Here is a 23,004-nt window from a genome sequence, read left to right as displayed (position 1 = left end):
TCTGATCATGTCACCCAGATGCTAGCTTGATTGTGTGTCTTTTTAGAAACTGAGTATATGTGATGTATGTTCACTTGAGGGCAAATATTTAGTTTTCATGAAGCCACCTTGTTAAGAAACAGAGCCCTAGGCTGGCTACTAGGGACATTTGCTGCATAGATACCTGGGATTACTCACTTAGCTCTCTTGGACCTCATCTGTCAGTCAGTTTCATTATAAAGGACTCTCTTGGGGGTGTTCCAGTTGGAAATCCAAGGGAGCCCCTGCTCTTTTGAGGCCTGGGCAAACTTGAAGCACTCAGGAAAGTCCACAACCTCATCCTTTGGAGATAAGTTAAGGTTGTTATAGATCCCTGGCTTCAAAGCATAGAGTTCTCTTACTTTAAAAAAAAATGTGTGTGTGTGTGTGTGTGTGTGTGTGTGTGTGTGTGTGTGTATGTGGGCACACACATGGAGATCAGAGAACAGCCCTGAGTGTCAGTCCTTACCTTCCACCTTTTTGAGGTAGGGTCTCTTCTCTTGTTCACTATATGCTACACCAGGCTGGCTAGCCCACAAATTTCCAGGACTCTCCTATTTCCATCTGTCATTTACCTGTAAAGGGCTGGCATTACAAATGCTTTCTAATGGTTGAGTTAAAAAAAATTTTTTTTGGGCTGGAGAGATGGCTTAGTGGTTAAGCGCTTGCCTGTGAAGCCTAAGGACCCCGGTTCGAGGCTCGGTTCCCCAGGTCCCACGTTAGCCAGATGCACAAGGGGGCGCACGCGTCTGGAGTTCGTTTGCAGAGGCTGGAGGCCCTGGCGCGCCCATTCTCTCTCTCTCCCTCTATCTGTCTTTCTCTCTGTGTCTGTCGCTCTCAAATAAATAAATAAATAATTTAAAAAAAAATTTTTTTTATTCATTTATTTGAGAGAGAGAGAGAGAGAGGAGGGGGGCAGATAGAGAGAATGGGCACACCACGGCATCCAGCTTCTGCAAATGTGCTCTAGATGCATACTCCACCTTGTGCGTCTGGCTTACATGTGTCCTGGGGAATTGAACCTGGGTCCTTTGGCTTTGCAGGCAAGCACCTTTAACTTTTAAGCCATCTCTCTAGCCCACGTGTTGGCCTTTTACCTGGGTTCTAGAGATTAGAACAAGGTTGTCAGATTTGTGCAGCAAGTGCTTTTACCCAGAGTCATCTCCCTGCCCCAAAGCACAGAACTGAGCATAGGTTCATGGTCATCTTTAACTCTTAAGATTAAAGAAATAGACCCAGAGGGGAGGTAAAACAGACATAACAGAGAAATACATAGGGAGAAAATGCAAGCAGGAAATTGTGTGGCTCCACCTCCAGTGCTGGGAATTGACAAAAGAGGAGGAGAGGTTTCTGGAAGGAATTGGTCTAGAGAGGTATAGGGCACATCTTCTCAAACTGTGGGGCTCAGTAACTGCATGTGAGGGTCGTAGAAAAATATGGCAACAGTAAAAGGTTTTCAAATATGCAGGAACCAAAAATAAATTCAAAATTGCATGTATAATGATTCCAGGGTGTTCTGACAGTGTTTGCCATGTTACATTATTGACCTCAGCGCAGCTGTGGTTCTGGACACAGCACGCATGAAAGGTGCTGCTTATGCAGACGCGCTACACAGCGCCAACACAGTCTGAAACACCCTGCCTCCTATGTGAGGCTGTTACGGTAGAAATTGCTGACAATGTAGTGTCTATATAGCATCTTATATCTATTATTTTTATATTATATTTATTATTTATTTATTTGAGAGAGAAAGAGGCAAATTGAGAGAATGGTTACGACAGGGCCTCTAGCCACTGCAAACAAAACTCCAGACGCATGTGCTTCCTTGTGCATCTGGTTTATGTGGGTCCTGGGGAATCGAACCTGGGTCTTTAGGCTTTGCAGACTGGTGCCTTAACTGCTAAACTATCTCTCCAGTCTCCCCCCCCCCCTTTGTTGTTGTTTTGAGTTAGGGTTTTACTATTTATCCCAGGCTGGTCTGATACCATGTAGCTCAGGCTGGCCTTGAACCTTTTGCAATACTCTTGCCTTAGTCTTCCTAGATCTAGAATTAATAGGTATGCACCACCATGCCCAGCTAATTGCAGAGTTTCTTTTAGAGAGACTTTATAAGATTAAGAGAGGAAAGTACAGAGAGCTCCTGCCATGTGGAGGGCAGGAGTAGGTAGGGAGCCCATGTAGGAGTAAGTGGTGGGTGGATGGGGGATTCTCCCCTTGTCCTAGCCCAGCTGGTCTGAGATAAGGGAAGCTTACCAGAACCTGGAAGTTCTGGAGCCAGCCAAGCTAATTGCAGTGTTATTACTGTACAGCCAAAGTTTTCTGTTCTCATAGAAACATAATGGTTTAATTATGGTAAACAAAGACTTGAATATTTTTTTGTCATTTCTCGGCATATAAAGTAGTGAATTACTATATCTGAATTGTGTTCTGTTAAAATGCTTGATTGGAGGGGGTGGAGAGATGATTTAGTGATTAAGGTTCTTGCCTCAAAGCCTAAGAACCCTGGTTCGATTCTCACCCAGGTATCATTCCCTGGTACTCATATAAACCAGATGCAAAAGGTGGCACATGTGTCTAGAGTTTGTTTGCAGTGGCTAGTGGCCCTGATGTGCCCATTCTGTCTGCCTCTTTCTCTCTGACATATAAATGAAAATATTTTAAAGAGCTAGGGTTGGTGGCACATGCCTTCAATCCCAGCACTTGTGAGGCAAAGGTAGCAGGATTGCTATAAGTTCAAAGCTACCCTGAGAGTACATAGTGAATTCCAGGTTAGCCTGAGCTAGAGCGAGACCGTGCCTCGAAAACCAGAAAAGAAAGAAAGAAAAATAAATAAAAAAATAAAGATGGTTAAGTAGGTAAAGGTGCTTGCTTGCAAAGCCTGATGGTCCAGGTTCGATTCCCCAGTACCAAGTAAAGCCAGATGTACTAAGTGGAACATGCTTCTAGAGTTCTTTTTTTTTTTTTTTTAAATATTGATTTATTTGACAAAGAAGGGTGGGGGAGAGAATGAATGGGTGCACCAGGGCCTCCAGCCATTGCAAATGAACTCGAGACGCAGCTAATGTGGGTCCTGGGGAATCGAACCTGGTTCCTTTAGCTTTGCAGGCAAACACCTTAACTGCTACGCCATCCCTCCAGCCTCTGGAGTTCCATTTGTAGTGGCAAGAGGCCTGGGTGTCGCCATTGTCTGTCTGTCTGTCTCTCTCTCTGCTTGTAAACAGATAAAATAAAAAAATTATTTGAGTTATCAACTTGAATTTCTTAAAAAATAAATAAAATTTTAAGCAAAACAAATAATTGTTTGAATTTTATCTTTCTTTCTTTTGCTTTTTCAAGGTAGGCTCTTACTTTAACCCAGGTTCACTCTTTTGTTGCAGGCTGGCCTTTAACTCATGGTGATCCTCATACAGTGCTCGGATTAAAGACATGTGCTGCTGTGCCTGGTGAAAATAACTTTGTAGCTATTTATTTGTGTATATGTTTATGCCTATGCATGTGTGAATGTGGGCAGACACGTACCATAGCACAAGTTTTGAAGTCAGCTGTCCGTCTTCTGTGTCTGTCTCATTTGAGGCAGGGTTTCTTCTGATTTCTGTTATTGTGATTCTGTTTTACAGAATTAATTTTTAAAAATATATTTATTGGAGCTGGAGAGATGGCTTAGCAGTTAAGGCATTTGCCTGCAAAGCCAAGGAACCCAGGTTTGGTTCCCCAGTATCCACGTAAAGCCAGATCTACCAGGTGTCATATGCATCTGGAGTTCAGCATTGGTGTGCTCATCCTCTCTCTCAAATAAATAAAGTGTGTGTGTGTGTGTGAGAGAGAGATTCGGGCTAGTGGTGTGCACCTTTAATTTCAGCACTTGGGAGGCAGGGGTAGAAGGATCACTGTGAGTTCAAGACCAGCCTGGAACTACAGAGGAAGTTCCAGGTCAGCTTGGTCTACAGTGAGACCTTATGTCGAAAAACCAATAAATAAATAAGTAAAAGTTGTTTTCATTTATTTAAGAGAGAAAGTATAGGTGTGTCAGGGCTTCTGACAGTGGGAATGAGTGTTATTCAGGAGGGTTATGAGATTCTTGCCTAGGCAGGAGGATGGCCTGCTGTTCTGGGACCAGGTTTCTAAGGTTCTTTGAAGTCCATAGTAGGTAGTTCTTGATCCCAAATAGTCTGTAGACAGTTGTCTATGCTGTTTTCAGGGGATGAAGGCCCTTAGTAGACACAGATTCTAAAGATTAAGGGCTTCTGCCTTTTGTGCTATAGGAAACTAATGAAGAACTGTCTGGGATGTGCGGGATTTGCCTGAAGGACCATAGAACCCCCTTTGAGGCACGAGCAATGAACCCTGTCAAGACAAGTGTATGTGGTCTATGTCTTGAGAGAAGGGCAAATGACTCCTTGAAATACAGAAATTTTACTGGGTTAGGGGTCCCAGTGCTACCGCAGGCTTCTCTTGCATTGTGCTTCATGGGTCTGATGTGTAGCCATGGTGATCTCACACCCCAGGTGTGACTCAGGCCTCTTGCCCTTTTCCCTGCAGATGCTGATGACCAAACACACCTGACTCCCTGTGAGGAGAAGCAGCCACCTTGGAGATAGAAGACTCAGGGGCAGCATTAAAAAGTCCCTGTGGGAGAAAGCACTGAATGGTCTTTTAGTTCTTGGACCAAGGACCCTGTTCCTTGTTTTCACCTTGCTTCTCTAATTCTACAAGATTGATGGTAGAAACCTTCTCATAGCCCGTAGTCCTCAGGCCTACAGGGAAAATTGTGATGTTTTGTTGCAGTCCCCTCATTTTCCACTTGAGGCCCAGGGAGGATTAGCCAATAGCCACTTGTGAATTGACAGCAAGGAACAATGCTTTTTCCTGCTCTTTTAACTACTGAGGGTCTTTAGGACCCAGAGGAGGGGCTGTAGTCTGTGGCCTGGGTGTTGGTATCTAAGCATTGACAAATCTGATTTTTCAGGGGACTTATTTAGCCTAAGGAAGAATCTTATAGCAGGGTTTGGGCTATCTGAGCTAGCCCAGCGGCCTCTGCCCCTCACCCTTACAGACTCTTGGGTCTTTTTTTAGGTAGGGTCTCGCTCTAGCCCAGGCTGACCTGGAATTCACTACGTAGTCTCAGGCTGGCCTTGAACTCACAGTGATCCTTCTACCTCTGCCTCCCAAATGCTGGGATTAAAGGCGTGTGCCACCATGCCCAGTTCCTGGGCCTTGTTATTGTTCATCACAAGTCAGTGCTGTGCTTTTTATAGCATCTTTACCATCAAACAAGACCGGATCTCCTGGGTCTTAGGTTCAGGGCCATGGAAATCTAAATGCTGTACCCAATAGACAGGATGCCAGCATGAGGCAGTGCCAAGTCACCTAGCTACACAAGATTAAAACCAGGCTTACAGCCAGATTGTGGAGGGGAACAGGCACCCCAGTCACTTTTCTCTGAGACTGTCCTGCCTGGCTTCCCTTGCCACACTCAAGAATTGTTCAGAACCGGGTGTGGTGGCACATGCTTTTAATCCTAGCAATCAGGAGACAGGTAGGAGGATCGCCCAGAGTTCGAGGCCACCCTGAGACTACATAGTGAATTCCAAGTCGGCCTGGGCTAGAGCGAGACCCTACCTCAAAAATAACAACAAAAAAGAATGGTTCAGGGATCAGGCTGAAGAATGCAGTTTAGACACAGAAGAAACTGACAGGGGAAAACTGGTGAGATTGAAGGGGCTCGGTGAATTCTGTGGGAGTTCAGAGCCGTGAGAGCAGACAGACCTCCCACTGGGAGGGCTGGGTAGGCTTTGTGAGCTAGGCCCAGAGGGGTAATGCTTAAAGGCAATCACACTGGGCATGCGTGGGACCCGAGACAAACACGGTGGGTTGCTGGAGTGTCTGCAGCAGTTCCGTTGGAAACTCACAATTGTGGTTAGGAACACACAGGCTTTGCAGCCCAACTTCACAGCTCCACAACTTTGTAGTACCAGGACCTTACACACTGAGTCTCACTTTAACCCTCTGTAGCATGAGGTAACAACTTGGCTGGCAGGGAGGGCAGGGGGATGGACAGGGGATCTGTGTCATATTCAGAACACAAAATAAGTGGTGACTTTTAGGATCAGGAGAGTGAAACATTGATTTCCCCTGTAACTAAATGTGTGTCTAGTGATGTGTTAAGCACAGGATAAGTGGCAGTGTGGAGAAAATATTGTTCCCTTCTTTCCCTGTACATGTCAGGAAACCTGTGTGTATATGGATATGCTGGGCCTCTTGCATGCTGCGCATGAGCTCTACCACTGATCTACACCCCCAGGAAACATTTGGAGAAGATGCTGTTTGTCACCTCCCCCATCTTTTAAAAAAATTGTTTTTGTTTACTTTTATTTATTTGAGAGAGAGAGAGAGAATGGGTATGCCAGGGCCTCCAGCCACTGCAAATGAACTCCAGATGCATGGCTTACGTGGTTCCTGGGGAATTAAGCCTGGAACTGGGGTCCTTAGGCTTCACAACGCTTTAATTGCTAAGCCATCTCTCCAGCCCCTCCCCCACCTTTTTATTTAAACAAATGAGGTCTCCCACCTGCTCAGTTAATTAACTCAGGGGTCTGTAGGTAGTGGACCAAGAGGAGGGATTATGGTCTTTGGCCTGGATATTGTATCTAAACCTAGGCAAATTTGATTTTCCAGGGGCTCTTTAAGTCAAAGAACAGCAGTATCCTGCTGGGATGGTACTTACAAAGTACCTGGCAAACCCTTGGGCCTGGGCCCTCTGAGCTAGTCTGGAGGCTTCTGCCCTTAACCTTTGAGTCCTTTGGGTCTTATAATTCATCAGAAGCTAACGTTGAGCTTGGATGCTGTGCTTTTTTTTTTTTTTTGAGGTAGGGTCTTGCTCTAGCTCAGGCTGACCTAGAATTCACTCTGTAGTCTCAGGGTGGCCTCGAACTCACGGTGATCCTCCTACCTCTGCCTCCCAAGTGCTGGGATTAAAGGCATGCACCACCAGCTTGGATGCTGTGCTTTTTTTTTTTTTTTTTCTAAGGTAGGGTCTCACTCTAGCTCAGGCTGACCTGGAATTCACTATGTATTCTCAGGGTGGCCTCAAACTCTCGGCGATCCTCCTACCTCTGCCTCCCGAGTGCTGGGATTAAAGGTATGCACCACCAGATGCTGTGCTTTTTATAGAACCTTTACCATTAAACAAGATCCGATTTCCTGGGTCAGGGCCAACAGGACTCCAGATGCTGTATCAGGTAGACAGAGGCCTGGGGGGTTAAGTGATCTGTCTAAGGGAGATCCTCCTTCCTCTGCCTCCCAAGTGCTGGGATTAAAGGCATGCACCAGCACACCTGGCTGTTTTATTTGTTTTTAAAATAAATATTTATTTATTTGAGGGAGAGAATGGATGCACCAGGGCCTTCTGCCACTGCAAATGAACTTCAGATGCATGTGCCACCCTGTGCATCTGGCTTTATGTAAGTACTGGGAAATTGAACCAGGGCCTTCAGGCTTTGGAAACAAGTGCCCCAAACCACTGGGCCATCTCTTCAGCCCCTTGTCTTATAGTTAAGACCAGGTTTTAACTGGGTATAGTGGTTCACACCTTTAATCCTAGTTTTAGGGAGGCTGAGATAGGAGGATTACCATGAGTTTGAGGCTAGCAACTGTGCCACATCCCCAACCCAGAAAATGCTTCATACCATAGTTCCAGCTATTGTAAGTTTGAGATGAGTTTTGCTACTGTTAAGGACAGAAGGTTCTCACTTCCTAGCTGTTTCACCCTAAGTCTCAGTTTCCCCAGTCAGTTAGGATAATGTATATAATCCCCTGTGTGTGCTGTAAGTAGTGGGAGCTGTTACTGGTCCCGTAGCATTAAAAGAAAAGGATGCTTTGGGCTGGAGAGATGGCTTAGCGGTTAAGCGCTTGCCTGTGAAGCCTAAGGACACTGGTTTGAGGCTCAATAACCCAGGACCCACGTTAGCCAGATGCACAAGGGGGTACATGCATCTGGAGTTAGTTTGCAGTGGCTGGAAGCCCTGGTGCGCCCATTCTCTCTCTCTTTCTCTCTGCCTCTTTCTCTCTCTGTCACTCTCAAATAAATAAATAAAATGAACAAAAAAAATTTTAAAAAGGATGCTTTTAGGCATATGAACACAAGGGCTTTGGGGCTAGGGGTACAAATGACACCTGAATTGTCTGATTTTGGGGGAGACAGCAAACGTTGGCTTGTGCTGATCAAAGTTGTGCTGAAGATGGAAGGATGAATAAATACAACCCGGACCTCAAGGGAGAGGTTGACATATAAACAGGCACTTTCATGTACTGTGAAGTACCTCAGCAGGGCCACAGAGCCCTGGTGCGTGGTGGGGGGAGGGGGACGACTGGAGCCTGGAGGTTAAATAAGAGTTTACTCAGTCACTTGGGGATCACTGGATAGAAGCAGAGATGTGAATAACACAGAGTTAGAGCTGATATAGAGCCATTGCCCTTTGCATGCATGCACCACCTTGTGCATCTGGCTTATGTGGGTTCTGGGGACTCGAACCTGGGTCCTTAGGCTTCACACGCAAGTGCCTTAACAGCTAAGCCATCTCTCCAGTTCCTGGCTATGTTTTGCTTTTTTATTGTTGTTGTTGGCACAGTTCCAACCCTTCCACCTAACAGCCTTCCCTACCGGCTTGGCCAAGCAGCAGTAGAGGTGCTCAGCAGCGAGAGAAGCACGTTGCCCTGATGGGCTGTAGGAAGGGAGCTACCACCGCTTGAGTGTTGCAGTGCCTGGCTTTGTGCTGAGGCCTCCACGTAGCACATCACCATCTCATCTTCCTGACAGCCTGAGCAGAGCGAGTCACGTTATTTGCCTTAATCCAGCATATTGCTACCTGAAGGAAGTGGCAGAGGGAATAATTAAGCACTTAGTGATCTCTGTGCTGCTGCTCAAAGCACAGGAGGCCTCCAGGAGGGGAGAAGGGTGGCTGGGATACGCAGTGAATAGAGGCCTCGTCGTGGCACCTCCAGCAGTTCCCGTAAGAGGAGAGGTGTTGGATCAGGTGAGAATTGTGATGCTGTGTGAGGTGCACAGTAGCTGTTGTGGGCAGCCGCTTGAGAAGACAGCCCGCTGGAAGCTTCTGGGTTGGGTTCAGTGAGAAGAAGATTCAGGGGACTAGGGGGAGGGCTTAGCAGTTAAAGGTGCTTGCTTGCGATGCCTGCACACCCAGGTTCAACTTCCCCACACCCATGTAAAGCCAACTGTAGAAAGTGGCATGCGTGTCTGGAGTTTATTTGCAGTGATAAGAGGCCCTGACATGCCCATACTTTCTCTCTCTCTCAAATAAATAAATAAATAAATAAATAAATAAATAAATAAATAACATAGGCTGGGCTGGGCTGAGTTGTTGGGCATCTAGAACTCCAGCAAAAGGAGTGTACCTAGGCCAAGTTGTTCCTTCATTGCATTTCCATACCTACCTACACTCTGTCCATGCCTGAGCATCTCCTGGTGAATCTGTGGCCTCCTGAGTGGTCTCCCGGCTCCAGTCCTGTCAGCCTATAATCAGCTCTCAGAGCAGCCAGAGGGAGCTTTGTAGAAATGTAAACTAGAACATGGTGTTCTCTGCTGAAGACTTTTCTGATGTCTCCTCATGAATTTGGGATAAAATCCAACAGTGATAAGGCCTACACCTTTCTCAGTGTCATTCCCTGCTCCTCCTTCCCCTGCTCTAACCACACCAGCCTTCCTCTGACACACCCTGCCTTGCCAGGCCCTTTTCTCTCCATGTGACTGTGGCACTTGCTCGTCCCCAGTCTGGAACATTGCCCATGGACTGCCTCAGGCTGGCGCTCTCAGTCAAGCCTCAAGTCACATGTCTCTTCACAGTGATCTCCTGAGCACCCAGGCCAATGTGGGTACATGCCCTGCCAGTTCTGTCTCCTTTGTTCCAGTCTATTCCGGATGCTGAGGATCAAGGCAGAAGAGGTTCCTGATGTCAGAGGCTCCCATGCTAGTGCAGAGCATGGAACTCTTGGCCCAGCAATGTCAGACTGCTGTATGGGTTGTAAAGAAATAGGAAGAAGGCTGTTTAAGAAGGTGGCTGAATGACAGGAAGGAGCCCACTTTTCAAAGCCCTGGGCCCTGAGGAGAGTGTTTGAGGAAGCTAGAGTGGGGCAAGCTAGTATGGTGTGAGAATGGAGAGGGAAGCCAGACCAAATGGTGTCTGTTGGCCTCTGGTGGGTTATTAGAGTCAGTGCTAAGTGTTGTGTGGTAGGTAGTGGTACTGTCAAATGCTTTTGAGCAGGGTGGCATTGGGTCTGACCCAGAGATGGCATGCAGACAGCTTGAAATTCATGGATAGGAACACTGTTTCAGGCTCTGGGATAGCTACTTCATGAGACGTGCAAAGCAGACCCCCGGCCTGAGCAGGTACAGTAGACAGCGGATCACAGCTTCCCACCTGAGAGCCACTCCTCCCGAAGCACCTCTAGCCAGGCCACTGGTCAGCTGCTAAGAGGGAGGGGTGGGGGAGCTGGGGCAGACCACACCAGGCAGCCAGAAGGGAACTTAGAAGCAGGAGGGGCTAACTGGGGTGGCAGGCTCCCTGGGACTCCTGACTGTACCTTCACCCTTTGCCGTGTGTCAGGGCCAGCGGATAGTCACCAGACCTGTCCTGTGGGAAGCATGGCCCTGCATGGCTCTAGGACTTGGACATCCTATTCCATCTGAACCTGTGGCCGTGGCCTGAGGTGGTTGTCAGGCCAAGCAAGGACAGCTAGAATCAGAATCAGACTTCAGAGCTGGGAGGGATAGAGAGGGATCCTAGACCAAGTCTGGATGGAGTCCAGGAAGTGCTTGGGAACCAGCAGTCCTGGCCCTTGCACCTGCAGAGGTGCAGAGCTGTGGAGGAGGAATAAGTACGCAGAGCACCTAGCTGGGAGGGCTCCTGAATGGCGAATGATGACCCACCCTGTCATCGTAGAGAGGAGGAAGCCAGAGCGGAAATGACTTGCCCAAGAGCTCCTGTGGGTGGTGGCAGAGCTGGTATTGGCCTCAGCACTCTTTTTTGGGGGTGGGAGCTCACTCTCTTGACCTTCATCCTGGGTCCTTTTGTGATAATATAAGTGGTCATCCTTTGACACAGTTTCCTTGGGAACAATTCATGTTCCTTCTGTAGAGGGCAGTGGCTTTGCCTGGCATACTACCTTTTCTTTTTTTTATTTTTGTGTGTCACCAAGCCTGACTTTTTTTTTTTATTAATTAATTTGTACTCAGCAAATACAGTCAATTTGATACCATTATTAGGCTCATCCATTATTTACACCCTCCCCTTGGTCCCTCCTTGTTGAGGTATATGGGTCATATATTCTGGAGTTAGCCCACAGTTATGGGTAGGATAAATGTCTGAATATCATGACCCAACATGTGGCTCTGACATTCTTTCTGCCTCCTCTTCCGCAAAATTTCCCTGAGCCATGTTGGGTTCATTTTTGGTCTGCTTCAGTGATGAGGTGTTTTTCCTTTTTTTTTTTTTGTTTTTTTTTTTGATGCAGGGTTTCATTTCAGCCCAGACTGACCTGCAACTCACTATGTAGTCCAAACTGGCCTCACACTCACTGCAATCTTCCGACTTTAGCCTCTCAAGTGCTGGGTTTATAGCATGAGCCACCACACCCCCAACTCCATACCACTTTTCAACTTGTCTCTGGGCACCTCCTCCACTTGGACAGAGCTAGGTGGGAAATGATTCACACCTTAGATGCCAACACCTTTATGGGAGATAGATATGTAAATAGGCAAAATACAAGGCAATTGAAGTGGCACAGGGACATAGTATAATGGACCCTGGTGGCAGATAAGTCTCTGTGAGGCTGCCATGTAGACTGTTGATAACATGGCCTGAGCTTTGAGTTAGAACCAATCCAGGTGGCCTATGAGTCAGTGAATAGGAGTGTGAACTTTGCTTTTGCTGGGGAAATTGCACTTATTTTGGGGGGGGTGCGGGGGGCATGACCATGGCAAGTCTGTGCTTAGGACAAAGGCTGTTTTGGAAGGTAGAGAATGGACTAGATGAGATTTTTCCTCAGTGTTCTTGGCTCCAGTTTTCCGCCTCCTCCCTCCATGGATAATTATCCTTCCTAAGAAACTGATCAGATGGGAAAGTGCATGAAATGGTTTGGGACAGGGATTGTGTAGGAGTTGTGGGAAGAGTGGAGAGGATGTAACAGGGGAGGGATGTGTGCCAAGCAACAGGAGGTGGCTTCCTTCAGAGAGGGGGAAAGGAAAAAGGAGGGGCTGAGTCTCCCATAATTCTTACAGTCCTGGTCTGTGGTCCAGGAGAGGGATGAGGCCAACTCGTCAGATCTGGTCTTTGTTGGTTAACAGTAGGTGAGGCTCTAATGTTCGTAGGAAGCATATGGCCCAGAGGCCTGACCATTGGGCCCCGTATCAGAGCCACGCCCAGGCCAGCTGCTTGGGTCTTGTGTGGCCCGAAGACTCCAGGTCTTTACCTCTTAAGTTCCATCATTATGAGCCAGGGTGAGTGTGACTGAGACCTCTTATTTCAGCACTGGGCAACCGTCCTCTTGTCCCAACTCCTAGCAGAACCAAAGCTCTCGTGTGGACCTGGCTTGTGTCCCCTGGACTGCACTGGACAAACAGTGGCTTTTGCACACCAGAGGCTTCTGGTAAGCCTGGTTCTACTTAGTGGCTGAACCATAGTGGCCAGTGACTAGCAATGGGAGCACATAGCTCCCACATGGGAAACCAGGAATCAGGCTTCCTGTGGAGCACTCCTTGGGTGGTTCTAAAGGTGGGGGCTCAAAGCATTCTTCTGAGAAATCAGGGATCAGTGTAGCCTGGTAGTTTAAGACCATGAGTCCAACAGACCTGGTTTGAATTCCAGCTCTATTGTCTGTCAGGTCTGACTGAAGGCTAATGACCTGACTCATGAGTAACATTTTTCTTGTTTTTCGAGGTAGGGTCTCACTATAGCCCAGGCTGACCTGGAACTCACTGTGTAAGCTCAGGCTGGCCTGGAACTCACAGTGATCCTTGTACCTGTGCCTCCTGAGTGCTGGGACTAAAGGCTTGACACCGCAGATAGTCTTACCTCCGCTTTACACCTCCCACTTACTTACTTGAAAAATTATCCCACTATATACTGTACTAGGCATACATAATCTTTTGTGTGTTATGTGTGATGTGTAAGTGTGCAGTTCAATGTCTATTTACAATGTTTATCTTGTAAGCTACCTAAATCAAGAAAAGGATCTTCCCCAGGGTCCCCTCATGCCTGTCTTAGTCTGTACGCCCACATTCCTGGGGAGTAACTACTGTTTTGAGGTTTATTAGCATTGATTAGGGGGTGTGTGTGTGTGTTTAAGAGAGAATTGTAATGGCCTCCGCCACCACATTTGAACTCCAGATGCTTGCGCTGCCCACCGGGCATGTTCTGTGACCTTGCACTTGTCTCTCCTTTGTGTGTCTGGCTAGTGTGGAATCTGGAGAGTTGAACATGGGTCCTTAGGATTCACAGGCAAGCGCCTTAACCGCTAAGCCACCTTGCTAGCCATTTTTGTTTGTTTGTTTTGCTTTTTTCTAAGTAGGGTCTCACTATCCCAGGCTGACTTGGAATTCACTATGTAGTCTCATGGTGGCCTCAAAACTCTTGGCGATCCTCCTACCTCTGCTTCTCAAGTGCTGGGATTAAAGGCGTGCGCCACCGTGCCTGGCTGGTTTTTTTTTTTTTTTTTTTTTTGACACAGGTTTTGATGTAGACCAGGCTGGCTTGAACTAGGTGTAAGTATGGTATGTAACTGAGTATGACCTTAAACTACCGACCTTCCTGCTTTCACCTCCCTAATACTAGGATTATAGGCACATTGTTACCATGCCTGGCTAAGTTTTACCTGATTTTGAACTTCAGATAAATAGAAAACACAATAGGTGCTCTTGTGTCTGGCTCTTTTTAAGCTCAGCATATTGGAGAGGTTCCTTTTTGTTCCCATATATAGCAGAGGCTTGTTCTTTCTCTTGCTGTGAATGCCTCACAATTGGCACATTCTGCTGTTGATAGGCATTTGAGCTGCTGCTTTTTTTTTTCCTTTCTTTTTTTTTTTTTTTTTTTTTGAGGTAGGGTCTTGCTCTAGCCCAGGCTGACCTGGAATTCACTATGTAGTCTCAGGTGGCCTGGAACTCACGGCAATCCTCCTACCTCTGCCTCCCAAGTGCTGGGATTAAAGGCGTGTGCCACCATGTCCCCCCTTTTCTTTGATAATTATGAAGATAGCTTAAACATTTAAAAATATTTATTTGTTTGTTTGTTTGTTTGTTTGTGAGAGAGAGATACAGAGAAAGAGGCATGGAAGAGACACAGAGAATGGACACACCATGGCCTCGAGCCACTACAAACTCTAGATGCGTGTGCCACCTTATGCATCTGGCTTACGTGGGTACTACGGAATCATACCTGTGTCCTTAGGCTTCGCAGGCAAGCACCTTAACTGTTAAGCCATCACTGTAGTCCTGCTCTGAGAATTTTTATCCTCTACAGGTTGTGTGTGTGTGTGTGTGTGTGTGTGTGTGAATTAAATGAGATAGTCTAAGCTGGGAGTGGTGGTACATGCCTTTAATTCCAGCACTTGGGAAGCAGAGGTAGGAGAATCTCCAAGAGTTTGAGTTCAACCTGAGTCTACATAGTAAATTCCAGGTCAGCCTGGACTGCAGTGAAATCCTATCTTGCCAAAAAAAGAGAGAGAGAGAGAGAGTTTGTTACAGTAAAATGTAATACTTAATTTATGACTCAGAGCCAGTGCTCAGAATGCCCTGCTCCCACATTTTCTTTTTTTTTTTTCCAAGAAGTTTTCAAATACCACATAAGTCCTTTTTGATTTTTCGAGGTAAGGTCTCCTAGTTTAGGCTGACCTATCAGGTTGGCCTTGGACTCATAGTGATCCTCCTACCTGTGCCTCCCAAATGCTGGGATTAAAGGGGTGACCACCATGCTTGGCCTTTCTTTTCTATTTTAATACAAAACCTATCCTTTTTGCTCTCTTACCCCTTAGGCCGAGTACTGTTACTGGTTCCATGTGTCTAGTTGTGAATTAGATGAGGTAGTCTAAGCTGGGAGTGGTGGTACGTGCCTTTAATTCCAGCACCTGGGAAGCAGAGATAGTCTCTGCTAGTCTCTTTGCAGTGATGTGAACTACTTAATAAAAATAGTTGGCTTGGGCTGGGGAGATGGCTTAGCAGTTAAGGCCTGCAAAGCCAAAGGGCCAAGGTTCGATTCTCCAGGACTCACGCAAATGCAAAAGGTGGCACATGCACCTACAGTTTGTTTACAGCAGCTGGAGGCCCTGGTGCGTCCATTCTCTCCCTCTCTTTCTCTCTCTCTCTCGCTCTCTCTCTCTCTCTTTCTCTTTTTCTCTTTCTCTCTCTGCCTCTTTATCTCTCTGAAATAAATAAATAAAAATACTTGGCAGAAAAACAAGCAAGCTGCCTGTACTCTTTCTTAAAGAGTATGTTTTTATTTTTATTTGGCACAGAGTAACTGTACATATCTAGAGGGAACAGTGTGATATTTCAGTACATGTATACCATGGGTATTGATCAAATCAGGAAAATTGGCATATCACCCCAGACATCACTTATTTGTACCGGGAACACCTAAAGTCCTTTCTACTAGCTATTTTCTTTTTTTTGACTTAATAAATTTTATTTTTCCAAATGTACAGTCAGTTGAGTTGAACCTGTTCATACATCTTCACCAGCAGCGGGGGCATCTCCACCCTTGGTATTTCTGGTGTAAATCACTTGAGCTCTGTGCTTTGAAACCAGTTTGATAAGTCCTTTACTAAGGAGCTCCTGAAGGGCTGCCCTGGCCAGGGAACCGCGGATCTTCAGTCTCTCAGAGACCACAGCAGGGGTAATAAGCTTATAGTTGGGAACTTCTTTACAGAGTTTGTCGTACGTAGCTTTGTCAAATAGGACTAGGTTGTTGAGCTTGTCCCGAACTTTGCCTTTGGACCACTTCTTCTTTTTGGTCTTGCCCCCAGACTTGTTGACTGGGTCTTTGTCTTTCTTAGCCGACTTCCCGGCGTCTTTCTTCTTCTTGTCGTCCTTGGGCGGCATGGCGAAGCTTGGAGAGCCGCTGCGACCACTGCGGCTTCGCTAAGATGTCGGAAAAAAAAGTCTACTAGCTATTTTCAAATAGTCTATTAATTATTGCCGACCTGACAGTGTGGCTCGGAGGCAGTACGTTCTGGTTCAGTCATCATGGTCCTCTCAGCATTTCACCACCCACAGCTACCCTACTGTGATGCAGAACACTGGGAGTTAACCCCCTTTTTTTAAAATTTTTTTTAGCATTTTCCATGATTATAAAAAAATCCCATGGTAATTCCCTCCCTCCCCCCCACACGTTCCCCTTTGAAATTCCATTCTCCATCATATTCTCCATCACAATCATTGTACTTACATATATACAATACCAACCTATTAAGTATCCTCCCCCCTTCCTTTCTCTTCCCTTTATGTCTCCTTTTCAATTTACTGGCCTCTGCTACTAAGTACTTTCATTCTCACACAGAAGCCCAGTCATCTGTAGCTAGGATCCACATATGAGAGAGAACATGTGGCGCTTGGCTTTCTGGGCCTGGGGGAGTTAACCCTTCTTTTTTTTTTTTTTTAATTTTTATTAGCATTTTCCATGATTATAAAAAAATTCCCTTGGTAATTCCCTCCCCCCCTCACTTTCCTCTTTGAAATTCCATTCTCCATCATATTACCTCCCCCATCACAATCATTGTACTTACATATATACAATACCAACCTATTAAGTACCCTCCTCCCTTCCTTTTTCTTTTAACCCTTCTTTTCAACTACACCCATGTACCCAATAGCCACTTCTCAATCTTTTCTTCATATTGTCCCACCCTTCACAGGTTCTGCAAATCACTGTTCTACTCTTGATTTCTGTGATTCTAACGTTTTAAAAAATATTATTTTTAATATTTTTATTTTTGGAGAGAGAAAGACAGATAGAGAGAATGGGCATGTCAGGGCCTCTAGCCCTTTAATACCAGCACTCAGGAGGCAGAGGTAGGATAGTTGCTATGAGTTTGAGGCCAGTCTGTAACTACAGTGTGAGTTGCGGTCAGCCTGAGGTCGTGTGAGACCCAACCTCAAAATAAATAAATAATAAAAAAATATATATATACATATACATACATATATATATATACACACACACACACATATATATATAAAAGGACATAGGTTTGATTCCCTAGTACCCACTAAGGCGGATGCACAAGGTGGCACATGCATCTGGAGTTTGCAGTGGCTAGAGGCCCTGGTGTGTCCATTCTCTCTCTTCCATACCTCTGTCTCTCAAGTGCTGGGATTAAAGGCATGCACCACCACGCCCAGCTTAAATTATTATTTTTCTTTTTTTCGAGGTATGTTCTCACTCTAGCTCAGGCTGACCTGGAATTCACTATGTAGACTCAGGGGCCTCAAACTCATGGTGATCCTCCTACCTTTGCCTCCTGAATGCTGGGATTAAAGGCGTGCACCCTCTCTTTGGCCAGTTTCCTTTCTTTTCCCAAGTAGCTCCGTTTCTGTTTCATGTCACATAATATCCATTGTCCCTCTCTTTACTCTCCCTCCCTTAAGATCTCTTTCTTCTCTTTTTCTTGTTTTTTTCAAGGTAGGGTTTGGCTCTAGCCCAGTCTGACCTAAAATTTACTATGTAGTCTTAGAGTGGCCTCGAACTCATGTTGATCCTCCTACCTCTGCCTCCCAAGTACCAGGATTAAGGGTACTCACTGCCATACCACACCTACTTTTTAAAAAAATTATTTATTTTTGCTTATTTATTTGACAGAAAAAGAGGGAGAGAGAGAAAAAGAATGGGCGCACCAGGGCCTCTGGCCACTGCCAGCAAACTCCAGACGCGTGCGCCCCCATGTGCATCTGGCTAACATGAATCCCGGGGAATCGAACCTGGGTCCTTTGGCTTTTCAGACAAATGCCATAACTGCTTAGCCATCCCTCCAGCCTTTTCTTTTCTTTTTGTGGAGGAGAGGAGGCATAATTTCACTCCGTAACCCAGACTGGCCTTAAAGACATGGCCGTCCTCCTGCCTCAGCCTCCCTGTGCTGAGATTACAGGTGTAGATCACAATACCCTGTTTTTATTTATTTATTTATTTACTGGGGTTTGTTTGTTTGTTTTTTGAGGTAGGGTTCACTGTAGCTCAGGCTGACTTATAATTCACTATGTAGTCTCAGGGTAGCCTTGAACTCACTGTGATTCTCCTACCTGTGCCTTCTAGGTGCTGGGATTAAAGGTGTATGCCACCATATCTGGCTGTTTATTTATTTTGAGTCTTGCTGTATGATCTAGGTTGGCCTTGAACTTGAGGCGCTTCTATCTCTAGTTCAGACTGACCTGGAATTCACTATGTAGTCTCAGCGTGGCCTTGAGCTCACAGTAACACTCCTACCTCTGCCTCCTGAGTGCTGGGATTAAAGGCGTATGCCACCACACCCATCTTTTTGATTTTTTTTAGTTTAAGATAGAGTGTCATGTAACCTAGGCTGACCTCAAACTTGCCATGTAGTAAAGGCTGGCTTTGAACTCCTGATCCTTCTGCCTCTACCTCTCAAGTGCTGGGATTATAGGCATGTACCACCATGCCTGGGCTTCTAAAAATCTGACCTTCTGAAAAGGGTATCCTTGGAGGAGATGGCTCAGTGGTTAAAGGCACTTGCTTGCAAAGCCTGATTGCCATAGTTTGATTCCTCAGTACCCACATAAAGCCAGATGCATAAAGTGGCATATGTGTCAAGTTTGCTTGCAGTGGCAGGAGGCTCTGCCTGCCTCTTTCTTTCTCATAAATAAATAAATGATATTAAAAAATTAAAAATGGGGTAGAGAGATTGCTTGGTCGTTAAGGCATTTGCCTACAGAGCCAAAGGATCTCGGTTTGATTCTCCAAGACCCATGTAAGCCAGATACACAAGGGGGTGCATGCATCTGGAGTTTATTTGCAGTGTCTGGAGGCCCAGGCGCGCCCATTCTCTTCCTTTCTCTCAAACAATAAATAAATAAATAAAATAAAGATTTTTGTTGTCGTTGTTTTGAGGTAGTGTTTCACTCTGCTTCAGGCTGACCTGGAATTCATTATGTAGTCTCAGGGTGGCCTTGAACTCATAGCAATACTCCTACCTCCACCTCCCAAGTGCTGAGATTAAAGGCGTGTGCCACCACGCCTGGCTTAAGAAATATTTAAAAAAAGTAAAAAAGGATTCCTTTATTTGCATCAAGAGAGTAGCTTCTGGAGGGAATCTAGGATGCATCCCCTTAACCAACCATGTGGGGCTTTCTACTCTGACCCAGCACGGCCAGTTTCTCTGGCTTTCCTCTACATGGAAAGCAAGGTTTGCTCTGTGGTTCCCTATGAATGCACTGTCAGGCTCACATGCCCTGAGCTTTGGTATGGTTTAACTGTGATCATGTATATGAAAGTAGAAATCAAAATGGAAGGTGATATAAGTGTAGTAGTTCTTAGGTAAAAGCATAAGTAGTCAGACTAGAGACTTATGAGAAGTCAACCAGCCCCATCATTTTGCAAATGAAGTCCAGGGAAGGCCATGGAGCCAGCAGTTAATGCAACCAGGACCAGACCAGTGACTTCTGACTCCCAGGAGCCTGCATGGCCACTTCCTGGGCAGAGAGAACTCCTCCAGAGGGTCCCCACTCTGAGTGAGCCCAAGTTCAGCTTTGACCTAGTCATTTCCTCCCTGTAGGGCTCCCAACTGTGGAGGAAGGGTACTGCAGGAAATGTCCAAGGCTCCAGTTTTCCCCTTCCCCCCTGGCTGAGGCCTCTGGGGAGCCTAAAACTTGCAGGCCATGGGCTATGCCCTTCACCCTGTAGTCCAGGAAAGCAGAAGAGCAGGTTTTGGCATGGAGACATGCTGTCCTAGCAGGCCACAGAACCCTTGCTGTCCTAACTGTACCCCAAAGAGAGGCCTCACCTTGTTCTCCATCCTCAAAAGAAGTCAAACTGGGACTCCTGTGCCCTTCCTCTTAAGTGGACCTCACAGGCCTGGATTTGAGTAGTCTTAGATGACTTCTCCCTTGGTTAGATCTCCTGAGCCTTCGCCCTTCCCAGCTCCTCCAAGGGCCTGGAGAGGTGCTCCAGACCTGCAAGGTTATGATCGAGGCTGAGGTCAGGAATCTGGAGACATACCTGACTACCATCACCTGTCTCACTCAACCTGCTCCTTCCCAGGAAATATTTGGCATGATAAAGTTTACACAGTACTGGCCCAGGGAGGACGTACTCTCCCAGGTATTTAACCACCACGCTCAGTACCAGGTACACAGGAGTAGAAATGGCTCTTGATACCCTGGCTCCTGTCTCCTCTAGGAGCCACGGTTCATTATGAAAGGCCGTGGCAGTGCTAATCAGTGAGCTAGGCAGGGCCCGCCTGTTGGCCCAAGGCGGGGGCTGGGAAAGCCCTGGTGTCTGCTTTCAGGGCGAGGTCATAGAGTGACACATGCTCCAGTGGCAATGAATGGCCATGAGAACCAGCCCTGCACCAGGAGCGGGAGGCACCAGCCACTCATGTCCCGGCCTCTCTTCCCTGGCTCCCTGCTGAGCTCTGCCTCTCTATCTCAGGTGCTCTTTCCCTGACCTTGTAAGGTGGGGAGAGGTATCCCCACTTTGTAAATGAGGTCCAGAGAGGTCAGTAAACTTATCTAGGAAAATAGTGAAACTGGATGATCTTGAATCCTTGGAGGTCAGAGTGAAAGAGCCATTTGAAGTTATTTAGTCTCTTCCATCACTATATGGCTGAGTAGACCCACAGCCAGAGTGCCAACTCCTGAAAGAGGGCAGTGTTCTTTGGAGCATTTAGGAAATTACCATCCAGGTAAAGGGCTGTTGAGAAATGCCCTTGCAGATGAGTGCTGGCTAACCCCGGAGTTGGCTTCCTCAAATCCAACTTGGCCTTGCCAATCAATAAGTGCTAGCAAGCATTATCATCAGTGTCACCATCTCAGGAGGAAGCTGAGTGACTGAATGGATGAGAGCCACCCACCCAGGTTCTAGACCCTCTGTGTTGTGCCCAGCGGTGGCTGCTTCCCCGGTTCCAGATGCCACAGGCATCTCCCTTGCCCTGCTGCAGGGCCTTCCTCTTTGCCATATGTAGACAATGGGCCCTGTGCAAGCCCTGCATCCAGTGCATGGCCAGGCAGAAGTCAGCTCTGACAAAGCGTTCCTTATCTCCTTCCTGGGCAGGGCACATTTACTTATGGGGTTGGCTGTCTGGCAGGCCAGTAGGCAGCCCTCAACCCTGCCTGGGACCCTTGGCTCTCTGCGCTAGTTCATCACTGAAGTCCCAGCCTCCGGCCTGGAGCTTGTTCCAGAGGGCCAGGGCATTAGCAGGCGGCACTTACCTGGCCTGGCATGAGGGCAGAGCTTGGTCTCTGGAATCTAGCAGTCCTAGGATCCAGTAACTGTTTGCTCACTTACTACCCTGTGTCATTTAAGCAAATTCTCTAGCTTGTTCATTGGGAAATAGAAAGAATAGTGCCTGCTTCATGGCCCAGATGGGAAAGCACAGGGCTTGCTTCTACCTTTCTGTGGGGGTATATGGCTGGAGGGCTGCATTATCCCCCACAAGGCAGTGCACACAGCAGCTAAGTAGAGACCTGCGTGCCATACCCAGGCCAGTAGGTCCTGCCAGAGGGGCCCCATTCCCCTTTGCTAGGGTCCCAGACAGCTCCTGCCTCTACCCTCACAGGGCATGCTGGTACTTCTGTGGGTTTTAGAGGCCTGGAAGTTTGGCATAGGCGATTGGCCTGCCTGAGACCATACAGCAGAAGAGAGAGAGAGCTGGCAGTAAACCCAGGTGCTGCTCCTCACACGCCTGTGTGTCCACAGCAGGATAGAAAACCAGAGCCCCACATGGTTAGGGGCTGTGCTTTGGAATCAGAAAGACCAGGCTGAGGGGCCCGGGTTAATTCCTTCATCTTCCGGTTTGCTTAGCTGTAGAATGAGGAGGGTGATTTGTCAGAGGGCTTAGGAGAGTCATGCAGTGAAAGAAAGTGGAGTGCTCAGGAAATGCACTTAAAGTGACAGTGGAGCTAAATTTGGAAGTTGGCACCATGTTGTTCCACATGAGGGACGGTTTTGAGGTAGACCATCCTGAGCTGAGTATGAGCCCGTTTTGCTGCCACTTTGTTGTATGGCCTTGGCCATTTCCTACCCCTCTGTGAGTTGTGTTGTCTGCCTTTTCTAATCTCCTGTGGTTTCTTGCTGCTCCTCTCCTTCAGGAAAGCTCCTGAGCCCTGGGCTGTCCCGGCCTTAGGACCAGGGCCTTCTGCCTGTCATGTCCTCATCATTTATTTCTCTGCATCGTCCTCTACAGGCAGTCTCCTCTGAGAATGCTCAACTTTCCCATCTACTCCATATTTCCAGGCTCCTAGAGGTCTGAGTGAGAAACTTTCCAGTTTGGAGGGAACACAGGCAGGGAGAGGCCCTCCAAGTATGTTCTCTGAATCTGCCACCATTCTGGGGCTCAGTCAGCTAGACTACCAAAAGTGTGTAGAGGGCTTTCAAAACATGTCCTGCAGATGGGTGTCTCTGCCTTCGCCAGGGATCATGCCACCCAGGGCATCTGTCTGGGAGAGTGCTACATCCAGTTTTGTGACCTGGTCCCAAGAGATTCCACAGGTGATGAGGATTTCTGCCTCCCTCAGCCTCTCTTGGTTTCCCTAGAGATGCTTGCAGCCAGATCAGCCTGAAATCAACAATGACAGGGACAGGGTTCTTCTGAAGGGCTCCCTCGGAGTGGCCTGAGTCTCCTGTCCCCTGACTGCTTGGCTGGCAGCTGTGCCTGATGTCAGTAGGTCTTCCTGGGCCTGGGGGTAGGGGGGTGCAGAGATAGGATGATATAGCAGATTGCTTTCCTGAGCCCCAGCTCCCGCTGCTCAGGACG

General features: G+C 47.1%; 2 protein-coding genes across 2 annotated transcripts in view; one reads left to right on the top strand and one right to left on the bottom strand.

Annotated features, from left to right (window-relative positions):
* Positions 1-23,004, top strand: part of Slc9a1 (solute carrier family 9 member A1) — a 74,004-nt gene that overhangs the window by 12,228 nt on the left and 38,772 nt on the right. The gene's annotated exons all lie outside the window — the stretch shown is intronic.
* On the bottom strand, positions 15,681-16,177 carry LOC123460731 (40S ribosomal protein S25-like). The gene has a single exon (XM_045149406.1). The coding sequence runs from the start codon at positions 16,121-16,123 to the stop codon at positions 15,746-15,748; it is 378 nt and encodes a 125-aa protein (XP_045005341.1). The 5' UTR covers positions 16,124-16,177; the 3' UTR covers positions 15,681-15,745.

This window comes from Jaculus jaculus, chromosome 5 (assembly GCF_020740685.1).
Source record: "Jaculus jaculus isolate mJacJac1 chromosome 5, mJacJac1.mat.Y.cur, whole genome shotgun sequence".
Taxonomy (NCBI): Eukaryota; Metazoa; Chordata; class Mammalia; order Rodentia; family Dipodidae; genus Jaculus; species Jaculus jaculus.
Note: the sequence above shows the minus strand (reverse complement) of the source record. Positions and strands in the feature narration are given on the sequence as shown.

Bases quoted from the DNA above. Each gene is read 5' to 3' on its own strand.
- LOC123460731 (XM_045149406.1), bottom strand. From the start codon at position 16,123: ATGCCGCCCAAGGACGACAAGAAGAAGAAAGACGCCGGGAAGTCGGCT.